The sequence below is a fragment of the Lemur catta genome, chromosome 1 (genome assembly GCF_020740605.2).
Source record: "Lemur catta isolate mLemCat1 chromosome 1, mLemCat1.pri, whole genome shotgun sequence".
NCBI lineage: Eukaryota > Metazoa > Chordata > Mammalia > Primates > Lemuridae > Lemur > Lemur catta.
This window is the reverse complement of record NC_059128.1, coordinates 110,853,440-110,873,060: the sequence shown is the minus strand read 5'-3', so window position 1 is coordinate 110,873,060 and position 19,621 is coordinate 110,853,440. Positions and strand designations below refer to the sequence as shown.

The 19,621-nt window shown below is 43.6% G+C and overlaps 1 protein-coding gene across 1 annotated transcript; it reads right to left on the bottom strand.

Annotated features, from left to right (window-relative positions):
* Positions 1-2,910: 2,910 nt before the first annotated feature.
* On the bottom strand, positions 2,911-14,691 carry LOC123636245 (excitatory amino acid transporter 4-like). The gene is given in 5 exon segments (XM_045548839.1): positions 2,911-3,190; positions 4,108-4,242; positions 10,813-11,007; positions 12,389-12,622; positions 14,624-14,691. Coding segments are annotated over 5 exon segments (912 nt in total).
* Positions 14,692-19,621: the final 4,930 nt, after the last annotated feature.

Sequence of the window (19,621 nt, the reverse complement as noted above, 5' to 3'; positions counted from 1 at the left end):
GTGGCTGATCCGCTAATTTGCTGATCTGCATCACCGGCATGAAGTAGCGGCTGTTCCTGCAACTGCAACTCCCTTAGGTCCTTCTTCAGCTTCTCTGCCTCCTGGGCCTGGTGTGAGTGTTTAGCTCCGTAGCAAATGGCTCTGAATTCTGAAGAACATCCTCATCACCAATGTCAGAGGCAAAACTAAAGGACACAGGCCTTATTCTATCCTTGTAAGTTTCCATCTTTTGCTCGTGGCTTCCAGCCAGCTTTTGGTCTTGCTGATTTTATATCAATCTTCCCTTTTCAAAATGAACCCAGAAAAAAGATTACATATTTTACAACAGATTACTTCTGTGGTCAAAGATACATTAATTTGTCTTATTTTGGCTGCCACAAGGGACTTAAGAAAATGAAAAGATCATCTAATGCAATCCACAATCCCCCCAAAAATGAGTATGTTTCCCTTACCCCAGGAGATTCTTTAAAACTCAGACTTATATTGTAAAATCTCACACAATGAGAAACTCTACTTATGTATGGAAACTTTCACTTCTGAGGGGAAATTAAGTGCTTGAGTAATTTTTTTTAGATTTCAGAATATTACGGGGGTGCAGATGATTTGATCACATAAATTACCTCTGTACCACCTGCACCAAAGCTACAAGCGTGCCCATCCTCTAGACGGCGCACACCGCACTAATGTCTCCTCTGTGGAAAGCAGTATGGAGACAGCTCAGAGAACTAGAAGTAGAGCTACTGTTTGATCCAGCAATCCCACTACTGGGTATTTTACCCAAAGGAAAAAAAGACATTCTATAAAAAAGACATCTGCACTCAAGTGTTATAGCAGCACAATTCACAATTGCAAAGATGTGGAAACAACTCAAGTGCCCATCAACACATGAGTGGATTAATGAAATGTGGTATATGTATACCATGGAGTTCTACTCAGCCATAAGTGCATGATTTAAATGATCTTTTATGAGCCTCCCCTCTGTAACACTCATCCTTCTGAAAAGAGCTGTCCTACATTGCAACCCCTGTAGTGTGAAAGCCACATCTTCCAGTCTAAAAAATTTCTATCCTGCTTTAATGACAATTTAATAAAGGAACATATGTGTGATTCAACATGTAAGTAAAATATGGTTTCATCTTTAAGCAGAGTGTTTTCATCCCCTTTTAATTTTTTTTTATTTTTTTCACTCTACAAAATGATATTTGAGATTTCATAGGGTTTTTTTTAATGTTTTACTTCTGATGTAAAATATTATAAAACACATTACCTTTATTTGATATTCACATACCTGAGTAATGTTTACCCTACTCTCTGGTCATGAAATCATTTTTAAACTTAAAAGTTAGTACTTATGGGCCAGGCGCGGTAGCTCATACCTGGCATAGCACTCTGGAGGCCAAGGCAGGAGGATTGCTTGAGGCCAGGAGTTCGAGAACAGCCTGAGCAAGAGCAAGACCCTGTCTTTACAAAAAAATAGAAAAATTAGACAGTTGGTGGCACGTACCTGTAATCCCAGCTATGTGGCAGGCTGAGGGCAGGAGAGTCACTTGAGCCCAGAAATTTGAGGTTGCAGAGAGCCATGATGATGCCACTGGACTCTAGCCTGGGCAAAAGAGCGAGACTCTGTCTCAGGGAAAAAAAAAATGTGGAAGGGTGGGGGATGCTTCAAATCATACCTGAACTTGGATTTTCCTCCCCTTTTGGGGACAGGAGCTCAAATGAAGCTTAATTTGATTTAGAACAAATTATATTGTATTTCTCAGACAAAGTGGTCATAGAGTCTAGCTAGAGCATGTTTACTTATCTTGTGTTTTCTCAAAGTCTTTAATGTACCACCTGGCTAGCTAGGCTACAGAAAAATAACACCACGTGGCCAAGGTTCACCCCTGTATAGTAAAGAGACACCACTGGTCCTGAGACCAGCATGGAGGTGAAGCACCAACCAGTCTCCAAGAGTTAAGAGTTGAGGCTACAAGACCTAGCCATCCCTCCCATGGGAATCTGTTTCCTCCACTTCCAACCTTGAAGTATGTCCAATAAAGGGTTAACTCAATGGGATTGGGATGTTCAGAGCATGCACATCCCAAAGAAAGGACTGGCCCTTGAGTGTTTCCTGGGAGACGACCTCTGAGCCCTTGGAATGACCTGACTCATAAGAATGTCTGTATACCAGGGGCCACATGCATAGTCTACACTAGCAACGTGGTCTATGGTGAATGCCGGTGGCCCTGGACCATACTGCATCAGACTGATCTCTGAAGGGACTGCAGACTGAATAGGTAAGGTCAGCAAGTGCTCCCATGCCTGTGATGGAGCCCCAATAAAAACTCTGAACACCAGAGCTCAGGCGAGCTTCCCTGGTTGGCAATACTTCACATGGGCCGTCACACATCATTGCTGGGAGAAGTCAGTGCTGTCCACAGCTCTACAGGAGGGACTAGAAACCCACATCTGGTGTCTCCTGGACTCTGCCCCATGCACCCGTTGCTTTTGCTGAGTTTAATCTGTACCTTTCAGTGCAGTAAACTGTAACTGTGAGTACGATAGCTTTTCTGAGGTCTGTGAGTCTTTCTAATGAATCATTGAACCTGAAAATGGTCTTGGGGGACCCGACACAGAGACTATGGGTATTGTCTTATTATGAGAAACAGTGGTTTTTTTCTTTGTCCTCTTCAGTTCCACCACTTCTTGATAAAATCAGGAGCATGAGTTGACCTCTCTTCTTGTTGAACCTGAAGCTTTCCCTCCCCCTAAACCGAGGAAAAACTGTTCCACCTCTCCCTTGTTCGCTGCCCTCCCTCAAGTTCTCAGCATACACTCAGAGATGAACTGAGAGCTTGGATACCTTTCATTCGTGGTCCTTTATTTCAGTATCCTCCCCACTAAACAAGCTAAGCTGAACATGTGTGTTCAGCCCACGGTCAGTTGGGCATCACATTGTCCCCAGGACTCCCCTCCCTGGTCCCCTTCCCTGCTTTCTGGCTGGCAGGGCTGGGAGCCCCTCACATGGCACTCTCGTTGCCTCCTCGTCCCCTTGACGCCCCCTTCTCTTGTGCCATGAGTGACCTTCCCCAGGCTGGGGAGGGTGAGCTCAGCCTCCTGCAGCTCCAGCTCCCGCTGAGACAAATGCTCAATGACGGCCGCCCCGATCGAGTCCCCCAGCACGTTGGTCATTGTGCGAAGCCGGTCACTGGTGGAGGGGAGAGAGAAGCAGCTGTTAATGGGGGCTTGAAAAGTTCCACAAGGGAGAGGGTGCAGCAGAGGTCAGGGGGGTGGGAGCTCCCTGTACATTCCAGTACAATCCGTGACCACATGAACTCAAGCAGCTTCCTCACCCTCTCCTTCCTCAGTTTCCCCTCCTAACAAACTCAGGTTGGACCCGCTCTGAGATATTCATATTTGATCTTAGCAATGTGACTTTTAAAAAAAAGATATGAATATCTGATACAGATGATTAGGAGTCATCAGCTGAAAATCACAAAGAACCAGGAAGGTAACCACCGTGAGTAAATCAGGTCAGGCCCAAGTCAATAGAGGCACTGACTAGGGAAGGCTGGAGACTGTCAAATGGGACTCAGGCCCAGCTAATAGCTCCCACATGGGGATTGACAGTCCAGATGTTTTTTAATGTAAACCTTCTGCTTTTACAAGCTGAGATTTTTTTTTTTGAGACAGGTTCTCACTCTGTCTCCCAGACAATTAAAAAAAAAATACATGCAGTCCCATCCACTCAGGAAACTGAAGCAGGAGGAGCCCAGCCTGGACAACATAGCAAGACCCCATCTCTAAAAAGAAAAAAGAAAAAGAAAAAAATTGCAAGCCAGATCTGCCCCATGGATCACCTTTTTGTGAGTTCCACATAAAACAGGTAAAAGAGAAGTTTTTCTGGCTGATGGATAAAGCCTTTATGTCTTTAACCATGTCTCCTCCCCACCCTACATCCCAAGGATAACTCTATGGAATTTGGGGTCCACAGGCTTAGAGTACTCTCCAAAGCCCCCCTTTCACTCTAAAATTCGGGATCTCTGTGTCTTTGCTGGAATAAAATCCCGTGGGTTACAGGTCATGAGGAAGACAGAGCCAGGGTGCAGTCTGAAGGACACTCACAGGAACCAGTCCACGGCTATGATGAGTGTGATGTCTTCCGTGGGCAAGCCGACCGACGTGAGCACAATGACCATGGTGACCAGACCCGCCTGGGGGATGCCAGCTGCCCCAACGCTGGCCGCTGTGGCCGTGATGCTGTATGTGGTGGAGAGAGAACGTGGGGAGACAGGGGGAGAGAAGGGGGAGATAAGGAAGAGAGAGACAGAAAGAACACACAGACGGGAAGGGATCAGCTCCCCAAGCATCTTAATTAAATACCTGAGCCAGACACAGCAAGAAAAACACTGCATGGTCTCTCTTATATGTAGAATCTAAAAAAAAAAAAAAAAAAAAAAAAGAACATAAAAAACAAAAGTCAAATATACAGAAACAGAGAATAGAATGTTGGTTACCAGAGGTGATGGGGGATTAGGAATGTATTCAAAGGACACAAAGTTGCCGTTATGCAGGATGAATAAAGCTAGAGATGCAACATCCCGCATGAGGACCACCATTAGTAATTCTGTGGTGTACACGGGAAATTTTCTAAGAGAGTTGATTTTAGGTGCTCTTACTAGAAAACAAAAGGAAGATAACTCTGTGATGTTTCAGGCATGTTAAACTGCTGACCTGTAGTCAGCCTTTCACTAGCTACATCAAAACATCGTGTTGTACATCTTCCAGGTATGCAATAATAAAAAGTAAATTTTTAAAAAGCAAACACTTTTCTACATGCAAGAAATGAATGAATGAATGAATGAAATTCCCCCAAAATGAAAAGCAAATCCTCAAGCGGCTTCCACTGAGGGCCCAGGCAGGCGGATTCCCCTCATCCATTGCTGGCTTCTGGTTGGAAGTTGGTTCAATGATACCTTTAGTAGATGCAAGAGTAGGTATGGAATCAGCTGCCTCTGAAGCCCAGAGAAATGCAGAGGCATCAAAATGCACTGCAGCCAAGTGACCTCCCTATACGTGCATGTGCTAGAAGCAGGAGATCAGGAAAGCCAGGTCCAGGTGCTGGGAATGGAACTCTGGAAGGCAGGCCAAGTTTACAGCCAAGAGAAGAAATCATCTACCAGCTGGGTGTGGTGGCTCACGCCTGTAATCCTGGCACTCTAGGAGGCAGAGGCAGGAGGATTCCTTAGGCTCAGGAGTTCAAGATCAGCCTGTGCAAAAGTGAGACCCCCTCTCTACCAAAAATAGAAAAAATTAGCCAGCCACAGTGGTACATGCCTTTAGTCCCAGCTACTTGGGAGGCTGAGGCAGGAGGATTGCTTGAGCCCAGGAGTTTGACATTGCAATGAGCTATGATGATGCCACAACACTCTAGCTGGGGCGACAGAGTGAGACTCTGTCTCAAAAAAAAAAAAAAGAAAGAAAGAAAGAAAGAAAGAGAAAGAAAGAAAGAAAGAAAAGGAAAGAAAAAATGCTCAATATCTCTAATCATCAAGGAAATGCAAATCAAAACCACAATGAGATATTACTGAACTCCAGTGAGAATGGCTTTTATCAAAAAGTCCCAAAACAACAGATGCTGACAAGGATATGGAGAGAAAGGAATACTCACTCCCTGTTGGTGGGACTGCAAACTAGTACAACCTCTATGGAAAATAGCATGGAGATAACTCAAAGGACTAAAAGTAGAACTACCATTTGATCCAGCAATCCTACTACTAGGTATTTACCCCCCCCCAAAAAAAGACATTGTATAAAAACAAGGCACTTGCACTTGAATGTTTATAGCAGCACAATTCGCAATCACAAAGATGTGGAGACAACCCAGTGCCCATCAGTACATGAGTGGATTAACAAAATGTGGTATATGTAATCCATGGAGCACTACTCAGCCATAAAAAATAAAACATGGTGATCTAGTTTCTTTGGTAACAAACTGGATGGAGCTGGAGACCATTCTTAGTGAAGTATTGCAAGAATGAAAAAAAAACACCACATGTAATCAATACTAAATTGGAAGTAATTGATCAACACTTATGTGCACATATGGAAGTAAAACTCAAGGGAAATCAAGGAAGTGCGAGGGGGGAGGAGAAGAAGGGTTAATTCATACTTAACGGGTACAATGCACACTAACTGGGAGAAGGGCACACTTATAACTTTGACTCAAACAAAAGCAAATTATGTAATTGTCTACAGTGCTGAGTGAATGAAAAAAAACTATATGTATATGGGGTGGGGGGTGAAATAAAAGGCGGAACACATGGTGGAAAATCAAAGAGATAGTGGTCCCCCATCAGATAGAGTCACACACCTGTTAGGCTATTATCAAACAGTCAACAGATAACAAGTGTTGGCAACAGTGTGAAGAAAAGGTAAATCTTGTAGACTGTTGGTGGGAATGTCAGTTGGTACAGCCATTACGAAAAACTGCATGGAGGTTCCTCAAAACATTAAAGATAAAACTACCATAGGATCCAACAATCCCACTTCTGGGTATTTGCCTAAAGGAAACAAAATCAGTATCTCAAAGAGATAACTGAACTCCCATGTTCACGATAGCATTATTCACAATAGCCAAGATATGGAAGCAACTGAAGTGTCCATCAACAGGTGAATGGATAGAGGAAGTGTCATGTATATACACAAATAAATACTACTAACCCTTTAAAAAGAAGGAAATCTTGCCCTTTGTTAACAACATGGTTAAACCTGGAGGACATTATGTTTAGTATGTTTAGTCAGACACAGGAAGACAGATACTACTATATGGTCCCACTTATATATGGAATCTAAAATTGTTGAATTCATAGAAGCAGGGAGTAGAATGGTGGTTGCCAAGTGGGTGGAATTGGGAGGACATAGGTCAAAGGGTACAAAGTTTCAGTGATCAGATGAATAAGTTGTGGGGATCTAATATATAGCATGGTGACTGTAGTTAATAATACCATATTGCACACTTGAAATTTGCAAAGACAGCAGATCTTGAGTATCTTCACCACAAAAAAATGATAACTATGTAAGGTAATGCCTATGTTAATTAGCTTGACTGTTAATCAGTTCCCAGTGTATACATATATTAAATCATCATGTTGCACTCCTTAAATATATATTAATACAATTTTGTCAATTATATCTCATTAAAGCTGTAGGGGAAAAGACAGAAATTTTAGGGAAAAAAAAGTAGATGGTCAGCTCATGGGTCAGCAGAATCAACACTGTTAAAAAGTCTATACTACCCAAAGTGATCTACAGATGCAATGCAATCCCTATTAAAATACCAACATCATTTTTCACAGATATAGAAAAAATAATTTTACACTTCACATGGAACCAGAGAAGACCCCGTTTAGCAAAAGCAACTCTAGGCAATAAGAACAAAATGGAAGGCATAAGTTTACCAGACTTCAAACTTTACTACAAGGCTATAGTAATTAAAACAGCTTGGTACTGGCACAAGAACAGAGACATTGACCAGTGGAACAGAACTTAGAACCCAGATATAAAACCATCCTCATATAGCCATCTAATCTTTGACAAAGCAAACAAAAACGTACACTGGGGAAAAGAATCCTTATTCAATAAATGGTGCTGGGAAAACTGGATAGCCACATGTAGAAGACTGAAATAGGACCGACACCTTTCACCTCTCACAAAAATCAACTCATGGTGGGTAACAGACCTAAACCTAAGGTGTGAAACTATTAGAATTCTAGAAGAAAATGTTGAAAAAATTCTTATAGACATTGGCCTAAGCAAAGAATTTATGAGGAAGACTCCAAAGGCAATCACAGCAACAAAAAAAATAAATAAATGGGACTTGATTAAACTAAAAAGCTTCTGCACAGCCAAAGAAACTGTCATGAGAGCAGACAGACAACCTACAGAATGGGAAAAAATTTTCACATGCTACACATCTGATAAAGGACTGATAACTAGAATCTATTTAGAACTCAGGAGAATCAGCAAGCAAAAATCAAACAACTCTATCAAAAAGTGGGCAAAGGACATGAACAGAAACTTTTTGAAAGAAGACAGAACAATGGCCAACCAACGTATGAAAAAATGCTCAACATCTCTAATCATCAAGGAAATGCAAATCAAAACCACAATGAGATATCACTTAACTCCAGTGAGAATGGCCTTTATCAAAAAGTCCCAAAACAATAAATGTTGGCATGGATGTGGAGAGACAGGAACACTCATGCACTGCTGGTGGGACTGCAAACTAGTGCAACCTCTGTGGAAAGCAGTATGGAGATACCTTAAAGAGATACAAGTAGATCTACCATTTGATCCAGCAATCCCATTACTGGGCATTTACCCAAAAGAACAAAAGACATTCTATAAAAAAGACATCTGCACCTGAATGTTTATAGCAGCACAATTCACAATCACAAAGATGTGGAAACAACCGAAGTGCCCATCAATACATGAGTAGATTAATAAAATGTGGTATATGTATACCATGGAGTACTATTCAGCTACAAGAATCAATGGTGATATAGCACATGTTGTATTTTCCTGGATAGAGCTGGAACTCATTCTACTAAGTGAAGTAACCCAAGAATGGAAGAATAAGCACCACATGTACTCACCATCCAATTGGCTTCACTGATCAACACCTAAGTGCACATATAGGAATAACATTAATCGGGTGTCGGGCAGATGGGCGGGGGGAGGAAGGAATGGGTATATACATACATAATGAGTGAGATGCGCACCGTCTGGGGGATGGACACACTTCAAGCTCTGACTCGGCAGGGGGGGGATGGGGAGGGGCAATATATGTAACCTAAACATTTGTACCCCCATAATATGCTGAAATAAAAAAAAGTGGATGGTAAGACTGAATCAGAGATGGGATAGCGTTTTATCTCCTGCATCAACTCTGTTTGCCTGGTGTGGTGAGCCAAGGATTCTAAAACCACGAAGCTTACTAAGAAAGGTGTCAGTGCCTCTTTCTGGTGGCCTCTGAAGCCCCATCCCAGATTCTAGTATTGTGAACATGGAGCCACTGGACATGCTTAGCCCAGACAATAGCTCTGTCAGAACAGGGACTGAGCAACTTCTTGGGCTGTTGGACCGGGAATGGCCTTTGGAGTCCAGCAGACTCCATTCATGAGCCATATGACCTGAGACATACACTCAGAGCCTCCATTTCCTCATCTGTAGAGTAGGAGACATATACCCACCTTGTGGGGTTGTTTGAGCCACAAAATAACACAGTGCTAGCATGTAATAAACACTTCATAGGAATCAGTTGTTGCTACTAATAACATTTTCAAGAAATAAAATTACATTTTCTAAAAGGTCATCCAATTTCTCCTTAGTTTATTCTATTTGGATTTGGTTTCCTTAAAAGAAAGAAAGAAAAGAAAGAAAAAGGAAGAAAGAAAGAAAGAAAGAAAGAAAGAAAGAAAGAAAGAAAGAAAGAAAGAAAGAAAGAAAGAAAGAAAGAAAGAAAGAAAGAAAAGAAAAGAAAAGAGACAGAGAGCATGCACAGTGCCTCATTAACTCAACCTCAAGGAGGGGCACTATGGCTGCTATCCTAAGTGAAGGAGACTGTCTCTTCCTAACTCTGGCACCGGCATGAAAAGTCATTTGTTGGAGTCCACAGGAGGCAGGTAGCATGCTCAGAATAAGGTAAGTTAATTCCACCTGGATCCAAGAAGCCAACTCCAAACTTCTTTGGGTTAAGTTTAGATTACATAATCTAAATTTAGGTAATACCTCCAAACTAGGAAGCTCCAGGCATCCAATCACTACCTGCTACTGACTTTTGAAGTACTACCCGGTGGGTCTCAAGCTAGCCACCCACCAAGCTCTCTCCACAGATTCCCAGGAAGAAGCTGGAGTGACACTCACTGCCCTGGTCTGTCTGTTCTTAGCAACACTCCTTTAAAATTCTCTCATCCTTACCCCTTTTGATAACTTCCCTACTCCCAAAGATGTTAAAGTTTCCCACAAGAAGTGGTCATTGCAATGATTGGGACCCTGCCCCCGCCTCCAGAAAAAAGAAAAAAAGTGTTCCTCTGAAATTATCTTTATGTCATTCTTTCCTGCATCCTTGTATTCCCCTAGAAAAGGAGGCCTGTCCCATTCAGAATATGCATAAAGGCACTTTGCCTAAGACTGGTTACAGAGCGTTCTATAAATTCATCCTTTGAACACACATTTATGCAGCATCTACTACATGCTAGACACCTAGCAGAAATTCCCACAGAAGAAAATCCCTGCCCAAACAGAGCCTGCATTCAGGGGAAGGAGGCAATAAGCACAATGAATAAGTGAAATCCATACTAAGGCAGTTGGTGCTATTTGGAGAAACAGTGCAACCTTAGAAAGTCCAGGTGTACAATTTTAAATAGGGCTTCCCTGAAAAGGTAACATTGGAGCAAAGAACTGAAGGAGATGATAATGTTGGCTGTGACTTTTATAATGACTAAATTAGAAGCTCTGGATGAGGGGACCCAAGAATCCATATTAATAAGAACTTCAGGTTATTAGGATGCACCAGGCATACTTTGGAAAACTCTGGACAAAGGGACATCCCACAACAGCATGTGAGAGGAGAACTGACTGGAACATCTTTCCGGCTCCTGGGAGCCTCAGATGGGAAAGTCTAACCTCCTACCTCATCTGGCACTGGGGTCTTCCTACATCCCCCTTCCAACATTCGAGGGCTCCTTTGCACTCCAGTTGTGGTTCCCTCCTCCCCCACGACCAAGCTGATGTCTGCACTCCTAGGTCTCCCCCAGGGCACCTCACCTGATGGTTGTGATCTGGCCCAGGTTGAGCTCGTAGTTGTTGACTTGAGCAATGAAGATGGCAGCCAGGGCCTCGTAAAGGGCAGTGCCGTCCATGTTGACCATGGCCTGCACAGGCAGCACAAACCTGGTGATGCGGTGGTCCATGCCCAGGCCCTCCTCCAGGCAGCGGAAGGTCATGGGCAGCGTGGCGGAGCTTGGGGAGAGAGAGGCCCAGAGGGTAAGGACAGGGCGTGGCCAGCTGTGGCAGGGGCAAGGCTGAGAATGGGGCATGCCTGAGAACTGGGCATGATTGGGGGCTGAGAATGGGGTGTGGCTGTGTGGGCGTGGCCAGAGATGGGACTGAGAACAGAGCCTGGTGAGCTAGGAGCAAGGCAGGGCCGGGGGTGGGGCTGAGAATGGGGAGTGGCCATGGCAGCAATGGGCCAAAGGAGATTTCCGCTTGGAAACACCGAGAAGGCCAGGTGAGGGTTCAGCAAGAGGCAGAGGGCAGGGGCATAACATTTAAGAGGCTAATTGTGCATGGGAAGGGGGGAGCTCCTCATGACACAGGGAGAACAAACCAATGGGGGTCCCCTAGGCTGAAGGTCTCTTGACCCACTTACAGCGAATAGCTAAAGGCCAATGACTAGACACCAGTTTATGCCACTAGTTCACTCTAAGTGTTTACTACCATAAAGGAGAAGACTAAAAGTCTGCTGACCTCCCACAGCTCAGGGCTAAAAGAGGGGTACTACAGAGGACCCTAGTTCCTGGCACAGCTAGTGACCTCAGCTATGCTAATTCCCTCTCCCTCTCCCTCTCCCTCTCCCTCTCTCTCTCTCTCTCTCCCCCTGCCACTTCACAGGAGAGGAAGAGTGACTTCATTGGTTGGCAAGTTGAGTAGGAACGGGCATCTCATTTGGGATCAGGCTGCCCACTGGACTTGTACTCTGCCTGGTCAGCTTTACATAATTCGGTAAGAAGCCTGGACTCATGGAGCGGGCCTTTGGGTGTCCAGCTTGGCAGTGACCAGGTGAGTTTAATTCTGGGACACAGCAACATCAGTCTGGCTTGGCCACAGACCAAAAAGCACATTCACCAATCAGAGTTACGGGCAAGTTAAAAATGATACTTTCCTCCATCTGGTTGGCTCTTGTGACACTTCTCAAATTGTTCTGAATTTGGATGATGCCGGAAGAGGAGCTTTTTATTAACCCCCTAAAACTACAAAAAAAAAAGAGAGAGAGAGAAGGAAGCCAAGAGATCTCCCAGACACTATCTCAAGGGGAGATGAGATCTCAGCTAGGAAATGACTGAGCTCACAGGGCATCTTGGAACCTTCTTCCTAACCTCAAAACTGGCATCTGGTTCTCTCCTCCATATAAAATGGAAAAACAGGAGAGGAGGAAAAGGGACCAGGAGAGCCAGCCTAGGACAAAGTCCAGCCCCCTAAGAGACCCTCAAGGGCCCCTGACATTACTATACAACTCAGAAGAAGTTTCTATGGCAGGGAGAGGGCAGGACCCCTAGGAGAGCCCATGAAAGACAAGGAGTAAGCCCAGGGAGGGTGCCAGTGGCAGGAAGTAAGGCCATACCTGGAAGATGTGCCCATGACCGTGATAAGGGCCTATAGCATGCCCCCGATGAAGGGGAAGGGGTTCCGGTGAGTGACGAGGAAGTAGATGAGGGGCAGGATGCCACCAGCATAAAGGAACAAGCCCACGATGACAGTCAGGGTGTACATGCCCAGCTGACCTCCCAGGATGCCCATGTCTTCCATCTCCAGAATTTTCCCAGCAATCAGGAATAGGATGCCCACAGGTGCGTACCTAGGCAAGCCACACACCTGTCAGGTCTCCCTCCCAACCTCCCCTGTAGGGCTGAAGCCAGCATCTCCGAGGCTTTGCCCACAGAGAGCCCTGGAGCCAGGCAATGCCCACCATACAGCACCCTGCTCCATCCCAGTCTTCCCCACACGTTAACAAACAGCACTGGGCCCTACAGACACAGCCTGCCTTCTTCTCCTCCTCCTGCTCACACACAGCTCACCCCAACAACAGGAAAGTTCCTACAACTCCAGGACATAGAACCTTATCAGGTCCCTACTTCGTTCACTCCCCCATTCAAACCCTCCCCACCCTGCCCCCAAATAATCACCATCTTCAGCATACCTTCCCTAGATAGTGCCAAGATAGTCCCTATCTCTGGCCTTCTAAACTTCCCTTATTTCTTGCTCCCAATTCTTTGTTCCACGCTTGATGCCCCTATTCCCTTTCCTAGCAGCACATATTCTCACTCATTTGCCAGCCTATTTCACCAGCATTTCCCACCCACATCTCAAACAACCAGTGCTATCAAATCACCTATGTATTCATTCATTCGATGACTATTGAGCACCTACTATGTCCCGGGCACATGGTTCCTGTCCTCATGGTGCTTATATTCTGTTATGGACTGAATGTTTGTGTCTGCCCCAAAATTCATATGCTGAGATCCTAATCCCCAATGTGATAGTGTTAGGAGGTGAGCCCCTTGGGAGGCGATTATGTCATGACGATGGGGCCCTCATTAATGGGATTAGTGCACTTATAAAAGAGACCCCAGAGAGCTCTCTTGCTCCTGCCACCATGTGAGGACACAGCAAGAATATGGCCAGAAGATGGCCCTCACCAGATGAACATGTGGGTGCCTTGATTTTGGATTTCCCACCCTCCAGAACTGGGAGAAATAAATGTTTGCTGTTTAAGCCACCTGGTCTATGGTATTCTTATTATAGCAGCCCATACGGACTAAGACACATTCTAATGGAGAAGACAGAAAGTACACATAGAAAGGCACTAGTTATAAACTTCAAGTGATGATAACTGCAAAAGAGCGTCACTGGAGGGGGCTGCTTCACAGAGGGTGGTCAGGCAGGGCTTCCCTGAAGAGTTGACATTTAATCTGAGTCCTGAATGATAACAAGGTAAGTTGGGTATCTGGGGGAAATCATTGCAGGTGCAGTGCAAAGACCGTGAGGTGGGCATGTGCTAAGGAGTGCTGGAGGACCACAAAGAAGACTACTGTGGCTATAGCAGGGAGTGAAAAGAAATAGAGAAGACAAAAGAATTAAGTTCATCAGGGGCTTACCTGATTTCCCCACAAACTACTCAATTCATGAGTTTCTGCCAGTGGCACTGTCACCCACCAACCCCCAGGCTTCAATTGTGACTTCCCTCTCTTTAGAAACCGAAGTCTATACTCTTGGCCATGCTCATGGTGGATGTACTGGTGGAGATGGGGACCTCTTGAGAAGTTGTGGCAATAGATTGCATCAGAAATGAGGATGTAGGAAACTTCTCCAGCCACATCTGTGTTTCCCAAGCTGGGCTTAGGGTTAGCCCGGGGGAGTGGTTGCTGAGTCTTCTCCAAGTCATGTCTAGACCTACCTTTGTGCTTACTCTGGGCAACCTTTCTTCCAGCTCCCTCACCTCCATCCTTCTGCCTCATGCCCTGCAAACGTCCTCAGCCATGGATCAGTAGTATGTGACTTCTTGCCCCCTGCACTCAGCCATCTGGCACATCTGGACATTTTACCCAGCCATGCCAATGACACCGCTATAAATTCATGGTTCCCAACTCAGCAGAGCCTTCGATGCTCCTTGTTAATCCTCTACTTGTCCTTGATAAGCTCCTCTTCCTTCCATTCCCCTCAGATGAGTTTTCAAGCTCTTGATCCTGCCTCAAGTCTCCTACACAACTTTCAAGTTATTTAGGATGATGTGCAAAGTCTTCCTCCATTTGGCATCAGACACCCTTGTTAACATCTTCTACCACCGCTTCCAACTTACTCTATGCTCTCGCCTTCCTGAACTCTCTGCCATTCTCCAAACAACTCAGGTATTTGCAAGCTCTGCATGTTCTCATTCCTGTGTTTGAAGTACTTCTTTGTCCAGTTGGATTCCTACTCACTAGTCTAGGCCCAGCTGAGAGGTGATCTTCTCTGACACCTCCTCACCTCCCCAGGCAGCATTTGCTGCATATCCCTCCATTCACTGCTCCCTTCTCCATGTCCCCCACAGTTTTTAAGTGTGCCTTTGCCATAGAATCTACCATCCTGTCTGTCCTCTCCAAGACTTTGTGAGCTCCTTGAAGCATGAATGCAATATATCTCTGTACCCCAGAGCTCAAAACAAAGTCAACCTGAGAAAATGCCTGTTGAATGAGTGAAGGAATGAATGAAGATTTCCTTAGATAATTTTATGTGTTTTTTTTTTTTTGAAACAGGATCTTGTTTTGTTGCCCAGGCTGGAGTGCAGGGAAATCATCATAGCTCATTGCAACCTCAAATTCCAGGACTCAAGCAATCCTGTGGCCTCAGCCTCCCAAGTAGCTGGAACTACACGTGTGTCCCACCACACCCAGCTAATTTTTTAAATATTTGTAGACACAGGGTCTCAATATTGCCCAGGCTGATTTTGAACTCTTGCCCTCAAGCAATCCTCCCGCCCCAGCCTTTCAATGTGTGAGGATTACAGGTGTGAGCCATCGCACCCAGCCCTATGATTTTATTTTTAAATAAATACGGATTCACAGGAAGTTGAAAAAATAGTATCAAGGTCCTGTGTACCCTTCAACCAGTTTCTGAAAAGATTACATTTTATGTAATGATAGTCCATTGTCAAAACCAAGAAATTTCTACAACATATGTGTGCATTGTTCCATGTCATTTTATAAAGTACAGATTCCTGTAACTATCCCTGCATTCCAGATAAATAAATATTCCCTCACCACAGAGATCTCCTCATGCTACCCCGACATCCCTAACCCACAGCAGGGGAAGTGGGCAATCAGGTTTTCCTGATCGATTAGTAGAGTGTTGAAAATTTATACAGTGGAGCTGGACCATGTGGGTTCAAGGTCTGGCTCTACCATGGATTAGCTCTCTGAATTTTAAGAAAATATTTCTCCTCTGCCTCACTTTGTATGCACACTGGGGGTAATCACTGTATGTACTCCACATGGATGATATGAGATTTAAAATGTACCTGCAGTAAACACAGGTAAAACCTGGTATAGAGAAAAGTGTCAAAAAATGCAAGCTATTATCATCATTATTGTTTTTAGTATTTTCACAGTGCACAGAAAAGGGGAACATAGTGGAAAGAAGAAGTAGAAAGAAACATCCAGGGCCTGGAAGCTCAGGCTCTCCTGCCAGCTCATGGGCACAGCTTCCTATCCCACACCTCACAGCAGCCCTCTCAGGGAACAGTGCTAGCATTATTTAAAAACAAAAAAGGTCAAACTTGGACTCAAAGAAGTTGAATGACTTGCCCAAAGTTGCACAACTAATAATGTGGTAGAACTTAGATACAGGTCTAAGACTGAGGCGTTTTTATTCTTCAAAAAATACAGGATCACAATAGAAAATCACATGTTATTTCCCTTAAAATTATTTTTAAATTGACAAATGATAATTGTATATTTTTATGGGGTACATAGTGATTTTTTGATACATATAATGTATAGTAATCAGATCAGGGTAATTAGCATATCCACCAGCTGAAACATTTATCATTTCTTTGTGTTGGGAATGTTCAATATCTTCCTTCTAGTTGTTTGAAACTATGCAGTATATTATTGTTAACTTGTTGTTTTTGTTTTAAAAATTATATTCATTTTAATATGTGAAGTGGGATCTCAGTGTGGTTTGGATTTGCATGAAGTTCTCATTTCAGTAGGCATAAATAAAATTGTATTAGAACCTAGTCATAGCTGCTTTTTTATGGGTTGTGTGTGGCTACGCTCACAGTTACTAGGACGGAGTTGAGTAGTTGATACAGGGACCATCTGGGCTATGAAGCCTAACATATTTACTGTCTGTCCCTTCAAGAATGAGTTTGCTGACCACTACATTCAAGCAAGGTGGGCAAGTAGCAAACTCTGTTGCTAAATATGTGTGTGTGTGTGTGTGTGTGTGTGTGTGTGTGTGTGTATGTATGTGTCTTTTCGGAGGTCAGAGCTGCCTGGTGGATGGTAGATGTGATAGAAGAATGGCTCCCCACAGATGTCTAGGTCATAATCTCTGGAACCTGGAACTTTTACTCAGATGGAATTTTGCAGATGTGACTAAGCTAAGGATCTTGAGACAGAAGAGATTATCAGCTTTGAAGACAGAGAAAGGGCTCTTGAACCAAGGAATGGAGTCAGCTTCCAGAAGCCAAAGAAACAGATTCTCTGCTAGAGCCTTTAGAAGGAACCATTTAAAACCCTTGACCTCCAAAATGATATTATAATTTATTTGTATCATTTTAAACCGCTATGTTTGTGGTAATTTCTTATATGAGCAATAGGAAACGGAGACTGGTCCATTCAGGAATCTGGGAACAGCTTCCAGCTAAGAAGGATTGGTGTCAGCCCTTAGTGTCGCTGCAGGAGTTTGATGTGAAGCCGGGAGCTGTGCACCTCCCACCGCACTCCCCCCACCCACCAGCTAAAGCTTCTCCTCAACATCCTGTGGTTCCAGCCACTGCTCCACCGTCCAGGCCTCTGGGCTCACAGAGCTCTCAGTATTGCTCACAGAGTGTGGGGGTGGTGGTGGGGCCTTTTCTAAATGCTGCACCCAGAGAGAGAACTTTTTCTGGGCCCAGTGTATTTCAGGATTCCTGCTATCTCCCCACACAGAGGGGAGATATAAGCAATAAAGAATGGTTAGTGTGAAAGCTATTAATGTACTGAGAAGTCAATTAATCAAAGGCTATTAAGCTTTTCTTAAAAGTGTGTTGTATTCCACTTTAAGATAAATGAACATTGGTCTAGGCAAAGAATTTATGAAGAAAACCCCTAAGGCAATCGCAGCAACAACAAAAATAAACGAATGGGACCTGATTAAATTAAAAAGCTTCTGCACAGCCAAAGAAACAGTCACGAAAATAAACAGACAGCCTACAGAATGGGAAAAAATTTTCGCATACTACACATCAGATAAAAGACTGATAACAAGAATCTATTTAGAACTCAGGAAAATCAGCAAGAAAAAATCAAACAATCCTATCAAAAAATGGGCAAAGGACATGAATAGAAATTTTTCAAAAGAAGACATAAGAATGGCCAAAAAACGTATCAAAAAATGCTCAACATCCCTAATCATCAGGGAAATGCAAATCAAAACCACAATGAGATACCACTTAACTCCGGTGAAAATGGCCTTTATCAAAAAATCCCAAAACAACACATGTTGGCGTGGATGCGGAGAGACAGGAACACTCATACACTGCTGGTGGGAATGCAAAGTAGTGCAACCCCTATGGAAAGCAATATGGAGATACCTTAAACAGATTCAAGTAGACCTACCATTTGATCCAGCAATCCCATTATTGGGCATCTACCCAGAAGAACAAAAGTCATTCTTTAACAAAGACACCTGTACCCGAATGTTTATGGCAGCACAATTCACAATTGCAAAGATGTGGAAACAACCCAAGTGCCCATCAATCCACGAATGGATTAGTAAACTGTGGTATGTGTACACCATGGAGTACTACTCAGCTATAAGAAATAACGATGATACGACATCTCTTTGGTTCTCCTGGAGAGAGCTGGAACCCATTATACTAAGTGAAGTATCCAAAGAATGGAAAAACAAGCATCACATGTACTCACCAGAAAACTGGTTTCCCTGATCATCACCTAAATGTACATCAGGGAAGGATACCAATTGGATATCAGACTGGGATGGGGGGGGAGGGGATGGGTGTATGCCTACATGATGAGTGCGTTGCACACCCTCTGGGGAATGGTCATGCTTGAAGGTGCAGACCCGAGGAGGTGGGGGGGGAGGGGATGGAGGTATGACTACATGATGAGTGCCAGGCGCACTGTCTGGAGAATGAGAATGGACGCGCTTGGGACTCTGACTCGGGGGGATGGGCCGGACATGGACAATGTATATGACCTGAACTTATGTACCCCCATGATGAGCTGAAATTAAAAAAAAAAATCCAAAAACCAAAATCCCCCACAATGATGGAGGTAACTCCTAATGGCTAAAGCTGGAACAATTTGGGCAACAATAATAAATATTAAATTATAATCCAAACTATGGAATAAATATCTATAAGTAAATAGGAATATAAATAAATTATTAAATACATAAATAAATAAATAGGAAGAATAGACACAAATCTTCCAAGCTGAAGAATGCCAAGTAGCTTATGTAGATACTTTGCCCTCAAGGAAAGTGAAGCATAATTCCCCACTTCTTGACTGTGAGTTGTGCATAGTGACTTCCAAAGAATACAGTATGAAAAGGGGAGGAAGGGTAAAAGAGTAACTTTACAGTGAAAAAATGCGACATACATTACTTCTGCCAGGTGATCCAAATTAACAGTGACAAGACCTTTTGATCTTATGTACCACTGGTGTGATGGAATGAGAGTAGCCCTTTATCTCTGTGTTCTTCCTCCCCCAAACCCAAAACTCAAGCCAAATCATGAGAAAAAACTTAGACAAATTCCTATTGAGGGACACTTTACAAAATACCTGACTAGTATTTCCCCAAACTGTCAAAGTAATAAAAAATTAGGAAAGGCTGAGAAAATGTAACAGCCAAGGGAAACTTAAGTAGACATGACAACTAAATATTATATGGTTTCCTGTATGGGATCCTGCAACAGAAGAAGGACATTAGGTTAAAAACTAAAAAATGTAAATAAAATATGTACTTTAATTAGTAAAAATGGTCAATGTTAGTTGATTAATTGTGACAAGTGTACCATAATAATGATGTTATTAATAGTGGAAACTGGGAGTGGCTGTATGGAAACTCTTTGTACTATATCCTCAATTTT